This window comes from Myotis lucifugus, unplaced genomic scaffold, assembly GCF_000147115.1.
Source record: "Myotis lucifugus unplaced genomic scaffold, Myoluc2.0 scaffold_5, whole genome shotgun sequence".
Taxonomy (NCBI): domain Eukaryota; kingdom Metazoa; phylum Chordata; class Mammalia; order Chiroptera; family Vespertilionidae; genus Myotis; species Myotis lucifugus.
Genome location: NW_005871053.1, coordinates 10,119,754 through 10,139,677, shown reverse-complemented (window position 1 = coordinate 10,139,677; position 19,924 = coordinate 10,119,754). Strand labels below are relative to the sequence as shown.

The 19,924-nt window shown below is 40.6% G+C and overlaps 1 protein-coding gene across 1 annotated transcript in view; it reads left to right on the top strand.

Moving 5' to 3' along the window:
• METAP1D (methionyl aminopeptidase type 1D, mitochondrial) overlaps positions 1–19,924 on the top strand; it is a 70,432-nt gene that overhangs the window by 666 nt on the left and 49,842 nt on the right. Inside the window, exon 2 of the mRNA XM_014468215.2 lies at positions 16,526–16,703. Coding sequence (XP_014323701.1) covers positions 16,541–16,703 — 163 coding nt within the window. The 5' untranslated portion in view covers positions 16,526–16,540. The remainder of the gene's footprint in view (positions 1–16,525; positions 16,704–19,924) is intronic.

Genomic DNA, 19,924 nt, shown 5'->3' with positions numbered 1-19,924 from the left:
ACTTAACGCTTTGAGAAGCCGCCTTCACAGGGGTCAGGCTGTTGAGAATAAGTCCTGCGAGGTAAATACTACTTTTATAGTAAATAACTGCGTGCATCAAGTCCCTATAGTACTATAGTACATGACACTGTTAACTACACTACATATGCCAGCTACGGTATAGAACCCCAGTACATTGGCATCATCCCCTGTTTGCAGATGATAGAAGTGAGACAGAGGTTAAGTAGTGTGACGAGTCACACAGAATGTAAGAGGCAAAATGGGCATTTGAACATGACTCATTTTTTTAAGGCTAATTTCTCTGCACTGTGTGGCATGGTCTCTCCATAGAAATCAGCGTGCAAAGCTCAGGTGAGGCAGGACAAGCATGATGCGTGTGTGTGTGTGTGTGTGTGTGTGTGTGTGTGTGTAAAGCAAAGAGGAGAATGTTTTTAGAGAGGAAGGAGGTTGCTAGGCCGATAAACCTCCGTATTTCAGTGTTGGTGGAGATGAGAGGAGCCAGAGGAGGATTGGGGTGAGAGATGTGTCAGGGGAAGGTGAGGGGCAGTGTCTTGAACTGGTTGAATGGAAGAGTGGAGGTCAGCATGAGAGTGCAGCCTTGTGAAAAGAGCACCAATTTACATCGCTGAAGATCTGGGCTCCAGTCCAGACTCTGTTTACTAATCAAGTTACTTCTCCGTTTCCTCTTTCCACAAGAAATAATGGCAGCTAGACTTCTTTTTTGTGCACTACAGGGAATGGTGAAGAGGATCTGGGGAGATGGTCAAGGTAAAGGAGGAGGCAAAGCACACACACAGATATAGATATAGATATAGATGATCTCTTTGCAGATTACAGAAATAGCATATTAATATCTTTTGTCACTTATGCTGTTGACAAATGGTGGCTCAGACAGTCGGAAAAAGCTGCTCTAGGGAAGCCAGGCCTGGTTATTGGTTCCTATAACCCAGGGGTCCTCAAACTTTTTAAACAGGGGGCCAGTTCACTGTCCCTCAGACCGTTGGAGAGCCGGACTATAGTTTAAAAAAAAACTATGAACAAATTCCTATGCACACTGCACATATCTTATTTTGAAGTAAAAAAACAAAACGGAAACAAATACAATATTTGTATTTGCATGTGGCCCACGGGCCGTAGTTTGAGGACCCCTGCTATAACCCATCCCACCATACCCCACAATGCTGCAACAACTGAGAAAGGGAGCTTCTCATTAGAAGAGGACGGGAAAACGTGTCATTAGGAAGGGATGGGGAAAGGTCCCCTTTATGGAGTATTCATAGCGAGTTTTAAATTACAGACAAGTGTCCTGTACCACCTGCTCTCCACCTCTCCTTTCCCCTTGGTTGAAAATGAAGAGTAAGGTCATGCAGGCTCCTCTTTCTCTTCCCTTTCACCCATTTAGAGTGATCTACCTCAATCTACTATAAGTTGTTTTGTTTGTGTGTTTTTTAATTGATTTCAGAGAGGAAGGGAGAGAGATAGAGAAACAACAATGGTGAGAGAGAACTACTGACAGGCTGCCTCCTGCACACCCCACACTGGGGATCTAGCCCGCAGCTCAGGCATGTGCCCCGACCAGGAATCGAACCTTGACCTCCTGGTTCAGAGGTCAGTGATCAACCACTGAGCCATGCCAGCCAGGCTACTATAAGTCTTTATGTGCCAACATTTATCAACATCTATGTGCATCTTTTCCTCCTGGAAAATGGGAAGAAGACATTTCTTAACCTCTTAAGAAGGGCATAAAGTATTCCTCATGATTCTCCAGCTCATTGTAGCTTTAGTAACAGTATGCCCTGTATATATATATTAATTTCCAACCTTTTCTCACTATTGCACTCCTAACTAAATTGTTAATTATTGATGAGCTGTGTCCTATCTGTTTGTCTTAACAAGCACAGTACCTGGTTTGAAGTTAAACTCATTAAAAACATACAGAATTGAGAGGCTGTTAAGACTTGTTCTCTTCTATAATGGGCTAAGGGATGGGTAGAAACTATGAGTAGTGACATTGGAAAGGACAGATCAGTCTCTTGGAACCAAAAGATAAGGTGACAAGAGCCTTTTAGGAAGCACAGTATCTGCACATAATGTGAATGAAAAACCTTTCAGAATGGAACCCCCTATAGAAATATTTGTGCCTAAAGATTTATTATCTCAAAATGTCGGTTATCTTCACATGACAGACCAAGATAGTACCTGTATTCCTTTCTCTCTTCCTCCCTCGCTCTCTCTCCCTCTCTCTCTCTCTCTCTCTCTCTCTCTCTGTCTCTGTCTCTGTCTCTATCTCTATCTCTATCTCTATCTCTCTGTCTTTCACTATCTCTCTTTCTCTCATCTTCCATCTATTCCCAAGAATAAGGCAATTTTACTTCTTCATACCTTTTTTTGGCATCTGTGAGAATTTAATTCCAGGTAATTTGAATTGTGAGTCAGCTTTATTAGAGATTATTAGGGGGAAAAGAGGTTGGAATGGGGGAAGGGAAGAAATAATAATAATAATAAAAAGTGCTTGGAGTTTAAGCAATGTAGCCATGGAAGATAAGAAGTTGACGCTAGCTACTTTTGGTAGTAGAATATACAGGACTTGGGGACCACCTGACTGGGACAGCTGAGGCCTGTGTGTGGAAGGGGTGGAGATATCAGACTCCTGCCTCCTTAGGGTTGAAGGAAATGATAGATGTGCATGTAGACAGTTTTTCATGTGGGAGAAAGGACAGAAAGTTGAAGAAGCTCGACTTCTATCTCTTTCTGTACATTTCTGCAGAGATTGGAGATGAAAGAAGGTAAGAGATTGGTAAAGAGGAGAAAAAGCTGATAAAGGATAATAGAAGGACTGCCCCGCACTGTTAAGATCCAAGTGAAATTAGAGACAGTGTATTTGTAGTGGCCCCATTCATTGCCACTGTGTGATTTTCTCCAAATGGGCATCCTCTGTGTGTGTAAAAGAGTGAGGGAAGTTGGATTGATTGGAATTTTCCAGATGGATGCACTGGAAAGACGAGGGAGTAAGTAAGGGAACGGGAGGGGTTGGCAAGAGGGGGATTAAATTAATGAATTCTAGAGTCAAGCCTAGGCTGGAAGTTTTCTAAGGACATGACCTTGTCTATATTGTTTGTTTCTGGGTCCATTATTATTTTTTATTTTTTTAAATTTAAATTCTTTTTGTTTAAAGTATTACATAAGTCTCCTTTTTTTTTCCCCCATTGACCACTCCCCGGCTGCCCCCACCCCCGTCTGTGTACATTGGTTATGCTCATGCATGCATACAAGTCCTTTGGTTGATCTCTTACCCCTCCACCCACCCCCACCCCCACCCCCGCCTTCCTGGGTCCATTATTATTATTATTACAATGAATAATCCAAAGTATATACGTAAAAAGAGAAGAGGCTAGTTTGGGTGGGGGAAGGAATTGTTCTAAGATGAGAATTCCCAGCAAGGTCAAAGCACAGATATAGTGGTAATGAAGAGAGAACTGGAGGGTTTGGGGCTAGTCTGGAGTTTCATGACGCAGGTGACTTCTGAACTGGGTTATATAGTTCTTAGTTTCATTGGAGAAAGAAGCCTAATACATATAACAATACAAAGCAGTATAATTGTGCTCTTGGAATAAGAGAAAAGGTAATTTGGGGCTGGAGTGATCACTTCACAGAAGAAATGGGAATTGAATTGGACTTCGAAGGATGAGTAGGGTTGGCTGCAAAGAGGCTGAGCAGTGGGGGAGGGGGCAGAGGTGGGAAAACCATGTGGCTACAAAAAAAAAGCCAAGACATGTTTAGAGGGTTCTGGAATGGAGGGTTTGGCTGCAGCTGAGAGTTTTGTTGCGGGGAGGGGGAGTATAGAAATGAAGATTGATAATACAGGTTAAGGGTGAGGTCATGGAGAACCTTGAAGGCCAGCTTAGGGATTATCTTATAGGCGGCAGAGACCAATGAAGGTTTTGGACAACAAAGTAAAATGGTATCTCCATTTTAATCTGCTGCTGTTTGTGTTCTGGATATATTGGGGAGGGAAAGCCATTGTAGTCAGATAGGAGGTAGTAGCAGAAACCAAGTGATAGGGGCCTGAACTGGTACAGTGACTGTGGATGGAAAGGGAGAGGTGTAAGAAGAATTATGCAGAGGAGAAGTAATCAGGACCTGGTGTTTGGAAAGTGGACTTGACGAAGGAGAGGGGCTGCCAAAGCTGAAGAAAAGGCATTGGAAGAAATGAAGAGCCTAATCAGGGGAAGAGGCTCAGGAGGAAGTTTGGCGATGACTCAGTAAAAGTCAGTGAATTTGGCCACTAGGAAGTTCCAGTGACTCAGACCAAAATTTTAGCAGTGGAAGGAATAGGTGAAAAGTGATAGTTGGTGGTGGCTGTAGAGAAGTATAGAGGTGTTTTTTCTTTTAAAACCTTGCCGAGATATAATTCATAGACCATACAATTCACCTATTTAAATTACACAATTCGCTGGTGTTTTGTATAGTCACAGAGTTGTGCAACCATCACCACAATCAATTTTACATTTTCATCACTCCCAAAATAAACTTTTCACCCCCCTCCCCCAGTCCCTATCAGCCTTCAGTCCTCGGTAACTACTAATCTACTTTCTGTCTCTAGATTTCCTGTTCTGAACATTTCAAATAAACGGAATTGCACAATATGTGGTCTTTTGTGACTGGCTTCTTTTACTTAGTGTGATATTTACAAGGTTCATCCACACTGTAGTACATATCAGTACCTCATCCCTTTTTATTGCCAAATAATTTTACTGTATGAATATTCCACATTTTATTTACCCATTCATCAACTGTTGGACATTTGGGCTATTTCCACTCTTTGGCTCGTCTGAATAATGCTGCTGGGGTCATTTGGGTGCAAGATTTGTGTGGACATATTTTTATTTGTTTTTAAATAGAGGCCCTGACTATGTTTACAAGAGGAGGGAAGGAAGGAAACTGGTGAGGAATAAGGACCACTGGAAATCCTGGAGATGGGGGCCTTTCAGGAGAGAGAACAGATCTGAAATGTGGAAAGGAACAGGAGGAGGAGAAGGGGAAAAATTTCCCTTGGAAGTGGGGAGAGTGTCTCTACTTCTGAGACCAGGAGTGAAGGAAGAGTCGGAATTTCTTTTTCTTGGAATGAAAATACTTAATTAAAAATATATTTTCTTCTTACAAAAGTAATACGAGGAAAACTATAACAGTGACTAAGAATGTGGGTTTTCAAGTCAGACTCGTTTAGGTTTGAATCTTGATGTTGCTGCTTACTAGTTGTAGAACCTTGTACATGTTGACCCATATAAGCTTTAGTTTCTTCACTTTTATAATCGGGATGAGACAAATACCTACCTTATTGGGCTGTTATGAGGATTAAAGAAATAATGCCTGTGCCGCTGTACTAGCTACCTATTGCTGTGTAACAAATTACCCCAAACAGCAAACACTTATTACGTCACAGTTTCTGAGGGCCAGGAATCTGGGTGCGGCTTAGCTGGGTGCCTTTGGCTCAGGATCCATCAGGTTTCAGTTGAGCTGTTGGCTGGAACTGCAATCATCCCTGCTTCAAGCGCACTCCCATGGCTCTGGGCAGGCCTCAGTTCCTCCTGGAGACTTCACTTATCACCTGTGTCTCTTCATAGGACTGCCCACAACATGGCAGTCTGCTTCTTTCAGAATAAGAGAGAGAACTGGAGTACCTATGACAGAAATCTGTCTTTTTAAACCAAATCTCAGAAGTGACTTCCCATCACTCCTGCCATATGCCTTTGATCACATAGACCAGCACACAGTGGCAGACCAGGTGTGAATACCAGGAGGCTGGGTCACGGGACCATCTTGGAGGCTGGCCACCACAGCAGCTCTCAGCACAGTGCATGACACATAATAAGCTTAATAACTATTCCTACTGGTAGGATTAAGATATTATAGAGATGTATAAATAAGAAAGTAAAAGTTATTCATGGTCTCACTATAGATTGAAAGAGTAGGCATTTTTAAAATTGTTTTTCCTCCTGCCCAGCTGGTGTGCCTCAGTGGTTGAGCGTGGACTTATGAATCAGGAGGTCACAGTTCGATTCCAGGTCTGGGCACATACCCAGGTTGAGGGTTTGATCTCCAGTAGCGGGCATGCAGAAGACAGCCAATCAGTGATTCTTTCTCATCATTGATGTTTCAGTCTCTCCCTTTTCCTTCCTCTCTGAAATCAATAAAAATATATATTTTAAAGAAAAAATTATTTTTCCTCCTAAGGAGAGCTACTAGTAATATGACTATGATTTTTAAAAATTTTTACCACACCCATAAGAGAAAGTTTATTAGTAAAATATTAACTTAGGAAAATTAACTTTTGAGGTCCTTTTGTTGTTCACATTTGGAGTCTATACATCACACTTATTTATACTATTCACGATTGTGATAATTCGGAATTTGGAGTATCATATACTCTGTCTCTGTTATCAGTGAGATTATGATTTTCCTATAAGATCAAACAGAAATAGGTCAGGAATGAAAAGAACACCCTTGTCATACTCTCTGTCAACTGGCTAATCCTGGTGAAAACCAAACCCTCTAGGAATTGCTATTTCAAAAGACAGCTCCTCGTCTTCTGTCATTTCTTCCCTACTGTATACTCTGTGACTTGTAGCTGTTCAGGGCATTGCTGAGCTCTGGGGCACTGCAATCGGAAAAGTGAGTGAGCAACACAGCAGAAGGCTGGGGTGTAGGGAGGCTGTCCTCTGGTGATACAGTAAGTGGGAGAGACAACAAACAGCTAGATAGCAGTGTGATGGCACGTTGGAAAACACTGGAAGATTATCAATTACCTAGATTTAAAAAAACGAAAGCCCTTGACCATCTCTTTCGCCAGTCACCTTCCAGCAAGGCTTTCTAACTTAGGGGACAGGGAGACAGTACAGGTTAAAGGAAAGTCACAGCTGCCCAGGAGTCATGTGAAGTCAGCTCACGTGGATTAGTACTTGTGCTGGCTTCTTTCACAAGGGTCAGATTAATTTTCTAATATTGTTTTCTACTTTAATGTTATTGCTTTAATCATTAGACTACCACCAGTTCCTTCAGGCAATAGGAAGTGATTGAAGATTTAATGAGACTCATATTGCTTATGCTTAAATGTTGATGACTTCCTGCATGCATATTAACCCTTTGAGTGCCAACCAATATCCTAGGAACTGTGCTAAAATTGCCAAGGCATTTTTGCTGATTTTACAGCAGTTTAGGAAAAAAATTATGAATCGCAAGTAAATGAAGTTACATATTCAAAAATTTAAGGAAACCTTTACTACATTGACATATTTAGCAATATCATCATCACTAATAAAAGCAGACTTAGAACTGGACGCCATTTCGAAGCTTTGATAGCACTCCCGACGACACTTTTGGCGAAAGACAGGAGGAGCGCGATCGCGCTCCCCGGCACTCTAGGGGTTAATTATTGCTGACCTTGATCTTAAATTCCTTCCTAATACAAATGCTCATCAAGCATACCTGCTAGATCCCTCAGTGTTTACCAGATACCTTGTTTGTTTCCAAAAGAATATTAACTCTAATGTTCAGAGTATGTCAGATTTTTTAGTACCCTTTTCTGATTTGTCTTGCAGTTCTTACTAGGACTGTAAATCTGGAAAATTTAGGGAGAGAAAAATCAGCAACTCTTAACAGGGGATTTAGCCTAGTTTAAAAGACTGTTCTGTTCAGCAGACCTTGAACATGCCCTAATTGGTTGTTTGGGTCAGAATGTCCAACTGGCAACTCTCAGACCCCATCCAGGCCACAGAGCGTTTCTGTGTGCACTCCGGCTGTCGAGCAGCAGGACTTGGCCTGTTCCCTGCTTTGGCGGCCCCCTTCTTTAGTTCAGGCCCACCCCCTTCTGCCACAGAGGCCTGGGAAACCCTGGCTGGCCACCTGGTCTCTTCGTGCCCTGCATCCATGCATTGGCACCCCCACCCTTGCCCCAGTTATCTCCTCAGCCACCCTGGCAGATTTCCTGACAACAGCCCTCTCCAGAACTAGGACCCAGGGCAGCAGTTGTTGGAGCGTGTGCTAGGAGAAGTGAGAGGGCCAAGGAGTCTGAGAGAAGATAAAGTTGAAAGCAAAGGAATATGGAAGAGAGAGGGGGAAAGGACCACATCAGTTGAAAAGGAAATAAGTGTATAAGAACTTGAAGTGGGGTGGTAGTATACATAGAGACAGATGTGAGTGGGAAGTAGGTAAGAGGTGAAGGAGTTTGTGTATGGTGATGCCCATCTACTAGGTGAGGAACAAGAGAGATAAATGTGCGTGTGAAAGAGGCCACTTGTGAGAGACAGGAGAAAGGAGAGAGCAAAACAACAGCTCAGTTTGGCAGACCGTGACCACACACATGCGCAACATTGGGGAACAGTCTGACAAAGCATTTTTTTTTTCAGATTTGTGAATATATTATAACAAAAAGTGTTGTTATAAAAAAGTTAAACCACAAATAGATATACCCATAGGAGAGTACATTGAGGTTATTTTAGAATGTCACAAATGAGTAGTCATTTGATTCAGAAGCACAGCCTGCTTGCTGGCATGTTGATTGTTTTATTTATTTATTTATTTATTTATTTATTTAAATATATTTTTATTGATTTCAGAGAGAAGGGGAGAGATAGAAACATCAACGATGAGCCATAGTCTGATAGGCCCATGGACTGAAGGTTCCCAGGTTCGGTTCTGGTTCCGTGAACATACCTTGGTTGTAGGCTCAATCCCTGGCCCTAGTTGGGGTGAGTGCCGGAGGCAACCGATAGATGTGTCTCTCTCACATCAACGTTTCTCTCTCTCTCTGTCTCCCCCTCCCTTCCACCTTCTCTAAAAATCAGTGGAAAAATATCCTCAGGTGAGGATTAACAAAAAAAAAAGAAAGAAAGAAAAAGACATCAATGATGAGAGAGAATCATCAATTGGCTGCCTCCTACACACCTCCCCCCTTACCCCCCAGATTGAGCACCCAACCCAGCATGTGCCCTAACTGGGAATCCAGCTGCAACCTCCTGGTTCATACGTCGATGCTCAACCACTGAGCAGCACCAGCCAGGCTATTGAATGTTTTAAATGTGGCTCATCCCAACCAAAAAACTGTACAGTATCAGGATTTTGATGACTTAAGTGTTTACCATTTAAAAAACACACACAAATAAATAGGATGATTTTTACACACCAATATAAATTTTTTATCTTTTTAAATTAGTTGCTATTTAATGGAATAGATGGGGAGATACCCATTTTGTTATAATTCTTCATTTTTGTTTATACCTTACCCTCAACTTAGTATGCTGTTTCCTTGCCCTTCATTTTTGCCAAAATCCTATATATATCAAGGACTATGTCAACCACCACCTTTATAGATCCTCTCTTGGTCTTCCCTAATGATTGTGATCTTATCTCTCTGCTTCCACTTCCTTTTAAAATATATATATATTTCTATTGATTTCAGAGAGGAAAGGAGAGAAAGAGATAGAAGTATCAATGATGAGAATCATTGACTTCCTCCTGCACGCCCCCTACTGGGGATCGAGCCTGCAACCTGGGTATGTGCCTTTGACCAATATCGAACCCAGGACCTTTCAGTCCGCAGGCTGATGCTCTATCCACTGAGCCAAACCAGTTAGGGCTTCCCTTTCTTTTTCACATCAATTGTTTGAACCCCAATTGGGGTTAAGTTGCAGGAAACTAAAGTCATTCTAGCTATTTCAAGTGGAAGTACCTTTACTTTAGGAATTGGGTGTTCTTTGTTGTTGGGAGGTTAAAGAAACAGCCTGTAGCCTGAGCCTACAGGAACAACTTCCAGAATAGCTCTTCTGAACTGGCCCACCAGGGGAGCTAAGCTGCTATCCCTACTAAATACTCATGAAGCTATGGGACACCACAATGCTGCTCAGAAAAACCTAACATTTGCACACCTGTGCTCGCCTGTAGAAAAAGGATAGTAAAAGCAACAGTAATGAAGACTCCATCACACTTTCCCATTCAAATCTCCCACCAAGGCATCTAATTGTTAGAGTGACATTCAGATATAGAACCCTCATGGAAGAGAGTCTGGGAAGTGTAGTTCTTAGCTATACAGGCTCTGTAGTATGGAAGATAATTAGGTAAAGGTTGGAATGGAATGCTGAGTTCATCATTTCCTATATAGTCACTCACTGTGAGACACAACCTGTTATATTTGTAATGATTTTCACACTAACCTTATCACACTAGTTAGTGGATTATCAAGACTGCTAGGGCAGGAAATATGTATAAGTAATTTTTATACCACCCCACACACAGTAAATATACAAGTTTCTATAGAGGGTAAGAACTGGTTACTTGCTAAATGAGTGAAATTTAGTCATCTTGCCAAGAATAGCATCATTACTTGGATATAAGAGAAAACATTTTAATATTAACCCAGGACAAAACAAGGTAGTAATTAGAAGGGAGTCTAAAAAACTCCAGGGTAAATTTAGGTTTGTTTATTTTAAAAATATAAATTTAATTGAGAATGTATCTCCAAATAACTCTTTTTCCCAATACTGAAGACAGCCTATGAATGGTCCATGAATAAGAGGAAGTGTCATTTGGGGGAGGAACCATTGCCATTTGATGTGATGTTTGGAATGAGAAGATTCAGGAGTATAGATGGAACTCAGTCCTGTAAACTTATCTCTGCTTATTAAGAACAGAGGCAGATAGCCCCTCTGGTATGGCTCAGCAGTTGAGCATCCACCCAGGAACCAAAAGGTTGCCAGTTTGATTCCCAGTGAGAGCACATGCCCAGATTATGGGCTTGATCCCCAGTGGGGGTACATGCAGGAGGCAGTCGATTGATGTTTCTCTCTAACCCTCTCCCTTCCTCTCTCTCTAAAAATCAATAAAAACATATTTTTAAAAAAAGAACAGAGACAGATGATCTGCTGTGATGATTAAGATATGAAAGCAGATAAGTTTTAAAAAGAAAAAGGTTGTTAGAAAATATGTGTGTGTGAGAAATAAGGGGGACTTTCATGCCACAGATAGCAAAGGTGATTGATGACTTCATGACTACTGACAAATTTATGAGATTATAAGGACTCTAATAATGAACTGCAGTCAGGGTTCAAAGGATAGCGTCAACAAATAAGATACAATATTATAAATCTTTCCTTTATCTGAAATAAGAGGCTCACTTAAGAGATACTTCCAAGTAGTGCAGAAGTAGGAACGTAAGACTATGAGGAATGGTGACTTCAGCTCTGGATGTAACTTACCATGTGACTTAGTTGGCAGCCTGTGGCTTCAGCTGCCACTACTTTCTGATCTATCTGTCTGTCTATCTATAATGTTCCCCAAAGTTAATTGTCCTCTGGAGCTAGAGATTAGGCTGTCCCAGTGGTTACAAACTTCAGTGTGTGTTAGAACCTGGAGGGCTTGTTGAAAAATAGCTAAGCTCCGCCCAACTCTCCAAATTTGTATTTCTTCTTTTTTTCTTTAATCCTCACCCAAGGATATGTTTCATTGATTTCAGAGAGAGAGAGAAACATCACATCAATGTGAGAAACATTGATCGGTTGCCACCCACATGCTCCATGACTGGGGATCGAACCCAAAAACTAGGTATGTTTCCCACTGGGAATCAAACCACAAACATTTTTTCTTTTTTTTCCTGTGTGGGACGATGCTCCAACCAGCTGAGCCCCTCAGCTGGGGGCAAATTTGTATTTATAATGAGCTCCCAAGTGATGCTAGTCTGAAGAATCACACTTTGAGAACCACTGCAGTGTCATCATGTCCAATATAGAGCTCATCATCTTTGCCCAAAAGTCTCCTCTTTTCCCTTTTTGGGTTAATAACTCCAGTATTCATCCAGGCTCCTAGGCCACAGACCTAGGGAGAGGAGAGTAAGGGGTAAGTAATTGCTAGACTTCTCCATCTTCTCAGGCCCACTCACTTGTCCCCTTCTGTACTACAATAGCCTTTTTCTTTACCTTCCTGCCTCTTATCTGCTCTTAACCCAGCCCACCCAAATTTTTGAAAATTTAATTTAAAATTTAAATATGATCAGTACTTTTCTTTGCCCAAATTTTTAATGTCTTCCACCTGTCTTTAAGATACAATTTAGCCCTACCTGTTTTGGCTCAGTGGATAGAGAGTTGGCGATTCCGGTCAAGGCACATACCTTGGTTGCAGGCTCCTTTCTGGCGGAGCCCTGATCAGGGCACGTGCAGGAGGCAACCAATTGATGTGTTTCTATGACATAGATATTTCTATCTTTCCTCTCTCTCTCCCACTCTCTCTAAAATCAATGGGAAAATATCCTTTGATGAGGATTAACAAAAATAATAAGATTTAAACTCCTTATTTTAGAACACAAAGCTCTTCATATTTTGTCCCTGAGACTGCATCTCTAATCCTTGTGATAGGCACTCTTCCCTCAGGCTATAGCACTTATACATTATACAGAGACTGCTCTCTGTGTGAAATGCATATACCACTACTGATGTTCATCTCACAGTACATTTCTGCTCAAACTGTAGAATTCAGCTTAAGTACACTTTGATTTGTATGTACCACCTCTTGGTTCCAGTAGCATCCTGATCACACATCTAGTGCTGTATTGTAACCTTAGCTAAACAGTTTATCTTATTCCCTTCTAGGCAGCATGGGTATTGTGAGTCAATAGGTGTGGAGTGGGGCCTGGGAATCTGCATGTTCAATAAGCTCCTTGGCAATTTTTGAAGGCACAGACCTCAGTTTTAAGTGGTTTCTAACGTCTACTTCAACTCTGAAATCTCAAGGCTTTTCCTTCTTGCATTTTAACTGGTTCTGTGAAGGAGGAAAAAAGCTTTGGGGTAGTTGATTAAAACCAAAAAAAAAAGCATATTGTAATATTCTTTAATGCCCACAATAAGATACTTATTATACTGAAATATAAGACAAGGTAGATATGTAGAAACAAGACAAATAGCCTTATTTAAGAGTGTTTCCTTATCTCTTCAACTTTTTATTCATTAATTCTAAGACTGTTTATTGAGGGTTTGCTATGTGCCAGACACTGTTCTAGCCATTTGGAGTACATCAGTGAATAAAACAGACAAAATTCCTTACCCTCAAGAAGCCTGCATTGCTAGGCAATAAACAAATATAATGAGTAAATGACAGACTATTTTGGAAGATGATAAGCACTATGGAAAATTGAGGCAGGGAGCTTTCTTTTGTCAGGATTTAGTAGTGAATCACTAGAGATAATAGTTTATTTAATTTGAGCTATTTAAATAAGCCATTCTTTAAGTGGCAGACTTTAATCTGCACCCAATCAGAAGAGAGTTTGTGATTTGCAATATTCAAGATTGGTTTTCTTTTATAAAATTGACAATAACTGGCTTTCCCATTTTGTCAGTAGAAGAAAAATAATAGTTTAGGGAATTGCTTCTAAGGAGTCCTAAGTAAATTATGTGTTTTAAAATTTGTACTACTATAAAGAAAACAGAAAAAAATTAAGTCTCAAACCACTAAAAAGAATTTTGTGTTTTATACTAATCTCTAAGGCTGATTTAAATTTTTTTAAGAACTTTATTCCTCTTCTTGTCTCCTTCCCATTTTAATTTTTTGCTTGTTTAGATTTCCATATTTAGGTAAAAAGTGTCGGTCCTTTTGGAATTTATAGGGACGCTTCATGGTATGGATGAAGAAGCGCAGGACTTTCGCTTTATCTCTCTGGGTTGCTCAGAAGTAAGAGAAACAGACTGGCTCTGTGGAGAACCGGAAATCTACTTTCAAATAACCAAATCAAAAGATCTCACATTTCACTATACACAGTTTTAAAAGTCAAATTAACGTCACCTGCAGAGTAAGCTAAAAGAGTGATAAGTATTGTTGTGCACAACAGTTGAAATTGTTTTCAGAGTCCTACCATAATGAAAGACTTCTGTTGCTCGCCTTAAAAACTGGAACTGTATGGTAATTCTGATGACTGTCAGTTCCTGTGGGGTGTTTACACAAAGGTACTTATAAATGAAGAGTCATTTTTAGAGCAATTAGAGAAGAGGCTAGACTAGACAGAGAACAGCCAGCTCAGGGGCCTGGCAGGTCGGGGTTAAGGTTTATTGACAGGATAGGGTCAGGGTCTGCGCCGCCACTGTTGGCCCTAGTACCTACCCTCCGGATACACCCAAGACCTCAGCCTGCCTCCCTCCGCTCCCTGCCATAGGCCAAACTCCCATGCAGAATGTGGAGAAGAGAAAGAAGAAAGAGGAGGGGAAGTTCTACTAAAACTTTACAGTTCGGTATGGAAATGCAAGTTTGAAACTATTTGTGTATACTTTTCTGGCCCAGATGTTGTGTCACATTAGGAAGAAGAAACTTTAAAACATACAAAGAATTGTCTGTTCTTTCAACTTTGTAGTTTGCAGTTATTGCATCCTGAAGAAAGAAATTGCCTGGCCAAAGTAGTCTTTTAATTTCATTTTTCCGTTTTGAGTTACAGGTTTCTGGCAAGCTCCCTGACCACTACTATTACCTGGTGGCGCCTATATTTCATCAAATTTAGACATGCAGACTACCTGGATCCAGGCCCAGATGAACTGTTGTGACTGATAAACATGATCCCACCCTGCCCCCGTGCATGCTCCTGCTTTTCCCTTTAAGGGAATCTAAGACTTTGAGTTCCTGAGTCCCCAAGGGAGTTAAAGAAAAATGTGTTCTGGTTTTCAGTATTTGAGTTTGCTCCATGGTTTTCTGTGCTGCATCTCTGCTTGCCCAGAGTCTGGTGAACATCCCAGCAGTGCCCCCACTTCTCCTGTGTTGGTAATTAATGCAGGGAAAATTTTTTGTTTTTAATAAAAACAAGCAGAGACATCTATCAGTACCCACAGTCAAGGCAGAATTTGTTTGACATCTTGTGATTGCTGCTTACAAAGAGAATGACAGCAGTTATTAAACAAATAAGAAAAAAGATGCTGTTTATTGGTAGTTTTCAGATATCCTAAGAATATCCTTGCAGCATTACTTACTGCCTTTGCTTGCATAAGTAGAAAATAGTAGAATTAATAGAGTCATTGATTTTTGAAGTCTAGATTGCATTAGAGTAATAATAAAAATTCAAATATTAAACAAACATATATTTTCACAAAAATTCTTTTATTGTTGACCCTATTACAGATGTCCCCTATATTCATAATCTCCCCCTCCCCCCTTTGCCTTCCTCCACTCTAAATGTATTTTTATCTGTATAATACTCTAGGGGATTTTCCTTTCATTAAAGTAGATTTCAAACATTTGTTTTTATTATTATAGGAGGAATATTAGCATTCATTTTAATTAAACTTATTGCATTTCCCGTGTGAAGTATTTTTTTAGTAGCTATACTAGTATTCCTTTAGGTTTGTTCCGATAAAAGGTTATGAAAAAATTGTCTACTTGCTTCCTAGCAGGTTTGGCTCAGTGGACAGAGTCTTGGCCTGTGGACTGAAGGGTTTAGGGTTCGATTCCCACCAAGGGCATGTACCTTGGTTGCAAGCTCTATCCCGGGCCCTGGCCGGGGTGTGTGTGGGAAGCAGCCAATCAATGTTTCTTTCTCTCTGTTTCTCCCCCTCCCTTCCACTCTCTCTAAAAATAAGTGGAAAAATATCCTTGGGTGAGGATGAACATAGCAAAAACAAAAAATTGTCTATTTGCTTGGAAACAGTCAGAAGTTTAATTTTGAAGTTTTCATTTAATTCAGAAATTTTAAAATGAAATTTTGGGATATAGTCAAATGGGAAAAGTATGGAAATGTTCAGGGTCTGATATTTTTGTTTTCATGTCATGTTCATATGATCTAAGAAAAATAATTATTCTATCTGTGGCTTAAGTTATCCTACTTGGAAAGTGTTACTTAAAATTTCAGTCCCACCTCACGAGATGATGTGGAAGCATCAGACCACATATTTCCCTAAGTACTGGGTAAAGGTGGGATTGCTGGGAAGGGAGGAGAGGAAACTTCCTGGGGTATTGGTAATAGTTTGTATTCTGATAGATATTTGGTTACACAGGAATATGCCTTTGTCAGAACTCAACAAATGATATGCTTAAGATTTGTGCATATCATAGCATATAAAGTTTACCTCAGTATACAAAAGATAAGGAACTCTAAACACACATATTGAAGTTTGGGCAATGATATGCATGTTGGAGTAAGGGGGAATGGGTTATTGATCTTTTGAAACTTACTTTGAAATGCATTAAAAAATGGATACTGGAATGTTTAGAAATGTGATAAAGAACAAATATAGTGAAATGTTAATTGTAGAATATAGGTAGTATACTGTACAATTCTTTGAATATTTTTATATGTTTGAAAATTTTCATAAAATGTTGGGGAGAAAATTAAAGTGCTGTTTTTTTCTCATTAAAAGATCTGTGTACTTCCATTTTTTATTCTAGCCCACTCCTTTAATTCCAAATCAAGCCACTTGGATTAATACCAAAAGGGGCTAGGGTATGAATGTAGCCATTTAGATAAATAGAAAAATGTACCCACCTCATATTTTCTCTAATAACTTTTGAAAGGCCATTACCAAGCATGGAAGCCAAGGGTGTCTTTACAAACAAGAAGAGCTCTAAGAAACCCAAACCATGCAGCCCCACCAGTGACCTTTCTGGGCAGATGAAAATTGGCCTCCAGAACCCTCACCTTGGAAAAGGACATGGCCTCCGGACACATAATCTTCACCAATGGCAGGCAGGTGACACCCCTAACCCACCCACCTCCCACTATATACCTTATACTAAAGCCCTATCAAATGAAAATGGGCTTTCTGTTTTCAGCCAAACCCCAGGGATTTGGCCATGAACACCTCCACTTTTATCAGAATGCCAAGCTATCTCTTACATCTTGATAGAGCCTTCTTTTTAAAGATATCTTATATGGGACCCCTGTGATACTTATGGTGTGTGTGTGTGTGTGTGTGTGTGTGTGTGTGTGTGTGTGTTAGTCTTGAAGGATCAAAAGGGTAAATTGGTTCTGGTGGAATGTGAACCAAACTTTTAAAAGCTAATAATAATATATTTTTAAACAATGTTGCTTAGTTGGTGCTTGAACAGTAAACTGGACAGTCAAGATTCGAAAGGCTTAAAGATCTCAGTTCTTTTAAGGTTTCAAAATGAACTCTGACTGGTTAATTTATCTTTATCCTTTTACTTTCTCACTTGGAAAGTGAGGACTGAAACTGACACAAAATGCCCAGTAAGTGGTTCTCAAGCTTTAGTGTTTATAAGGATCATTTATGTAAGAAACTTTAGTGTGTGTAAAAATTTCTTAGTTTGTTGAAATGCATATTCTAGCTCCTATACTTGAATTTTCATAATCAGTATGTCTGGGGCAGAGCTCAGAAATCTGCATTTTTTAAACACTCATTGTGATATTGATGCCATTATTGGGCCAGGTGAGAACTGGTGTAGATGTGTTTTGATGGGTACTATGATAACTGATAAAAGCTTTCTTTTTTTTTTTTTTACTCTTTTAGCTTTTTCTTGGGGAAAATTTTAAATATACACTAAAGAGAATCCTATCTAATAAAGAGGGAATATGCTAATTGACCCTCACGCTGTCGCAAAGATGGTGGCACCCATAGCCAATAAGGAGGGAATATGCTAATTGACTGTCCCACCCTCAAATATGGCGGCACCCACAGCCACAAGATGGTGGTAACCAATCCCTTCAACCCCACTGGGGCGGCAGGCACATGCCTTCCTCCAGAGTCCCCCAGTCCCCTCAGCCCCCCAGCCACCCAGGGCCGGCCTGAGGCGCAGGCAAGCTCGGATGGTGGCTGCCCAGCTACCCAGGGCCACCCGAGGCTCAGGTAACCAGGGCCAGCCAAGGCTTGCGCTGCCAGCAGTGGCAGCAGCAGAGGTGTGATGGGACGTTGCCTTCCCCTGATTGCCGGGTCGCCTCCCGCCCCTGAGGGCTCCCAGACTGTGAGAGGGGGCAGGCCAGGCTGAGGGACCCCCCTCCAGTGCATGAATTTTCATGCACCGGGCCTCTAGTAGTATAATGAACTTCCATTGACCCATCACCCAACTTCAACAATGTTGGTTTACTTCTACACTCATCTACTCCTTGTATTCCTCCTTTACAGATTATCTGTGGAAGCAGATCTTAAATATACATCCATAAATATTTTAGTAGGCAACTCTAAAATATTTAAATATAAGTACTTAAAAATACACCATTATTAAATCTTACAGAATTTGAGAATAATTTCTTAGCATCAAATATGTTAATGTCTAGATTTCCTGGATTTTTTTTCACAGTTGATTTGTTGGATTCAGGAACCAGACACAGTCCACACATTGCATTTGATTGATGTGTCTCTTTAATCTTTTAATCTATAGGCTTCCTCTTCCCTCTTTTTCCCCCCTTGTGATTTATTTGTTAAAGAAACCAGGTCATTTATTCTGTAGATTTTCTCAGGCTAGATTTTCTGATTGGATCATCATGATGTCATTTACCATTTTTCTTTTCCCTGTAATTTCTGTAAACTCCATCACTTCCATCCTGGAGTTTGATCAGATTAAAGTTCAAATATTTTTTTTGGCAAGAATACATCATAGGTAGTGTCATATACTCCCATCAGGAGGCACATGTCTGGTTGTTCTCTCTTTTGTCATGTTAGCCGCCATTGATAATCATTGCTGAGATCCTTTATTTTCTAGAGAGAGCCCTGTATTTTAACTTAGGAAGTAGCTCATGGAAGAACCTTCTCCCTCTTATTGTGGATTTTTCCTTTTCTTAGTGAGGCTTTTAAAGCTTTCACAGCAAACTCCTAATTGCCTACTTAGATGTTGTGTTTGCTACAGAAAGCATAAAGGCTTTCTTGCTTTCACATCTTAGTCTCATTTTCACAATATAATCTTTAAAATTTGTCTTAGCATCTTCAACATTTATTTCAGTTTCTGAGACATATTGAGATGAATAGATGGCCACACAATTGAAGAGAAAGTTTTGGGCCTGTTAATAAAACTACAGCTACAGGCTAGTTGACCTGGTATAAGTACAAATGAGTCAGAGCTACCAATTCTGTACCACCATCCCATCCAGAGGGGAAGGCAATGAATTTTTTTTTAAAATATATTTTATTGATTTTTTACAGAGAGGAAGGGAGAGAGATAGATAGAAACATTAATGATGAAAGAGAATCATTGATTGGCTGCCTCCTGCACGTCCCCTACTGGGGATCAAGCCTGAAACCCAGGCATGTGCCCTTGACCAGTATCGAACCTGGGACCCTTCAGTTCACAAGCTGACGCTCTATCCACTGAGCCAAACCAGTTAGGGCATGATGAATTTTTAAGACCTATATTTATTGATTTTTGTCCTGAAAGCAAACATGAGATTTCTGGATCAGGGCAGACAACTATTACTTATAGCAATAATCAAATTGGTTCCCTGCACCCATTTTCCCCTTCAGAGCAATGAGAAGGGGTCTAGAAGAATGAGGTGTATATTCCAAAATCACTTCAGGAACTGGAAATGAATGGGTTCCTTCCTTCATTCAACGAACATTTACTGATTGTTGATGATATGCCGGACACTGAGCCAGCACTGGGGTAGATGGTAAATACTAGAGAATGCCCAACCTAACACATGCAACCATATATCTCTGTGGTTAGAGTTAGCGATCAGGTGTCATATTTATAGGTAATCAAATATATATATTTCATGTGTGTGAATATATTTTATTATAAAGTCACTAGAGGCCCGGTGCACAAAATTCATGCACGGGGGGAGGGGGAGGATGTGTGTCCCTCAGCCCAGCCTGCACGCTCTCTAATCTGGGACCCCTCTCACAATCCAGGACTGCTGGCTCCCAACTGCTTGCTTGCCTGCCTGCCTCTCTGATCACCCCCAACCACTCCCCTGCAAGCCTGATCGATGCCTAACTGCTCCCCTGCTGGCCCGATTACC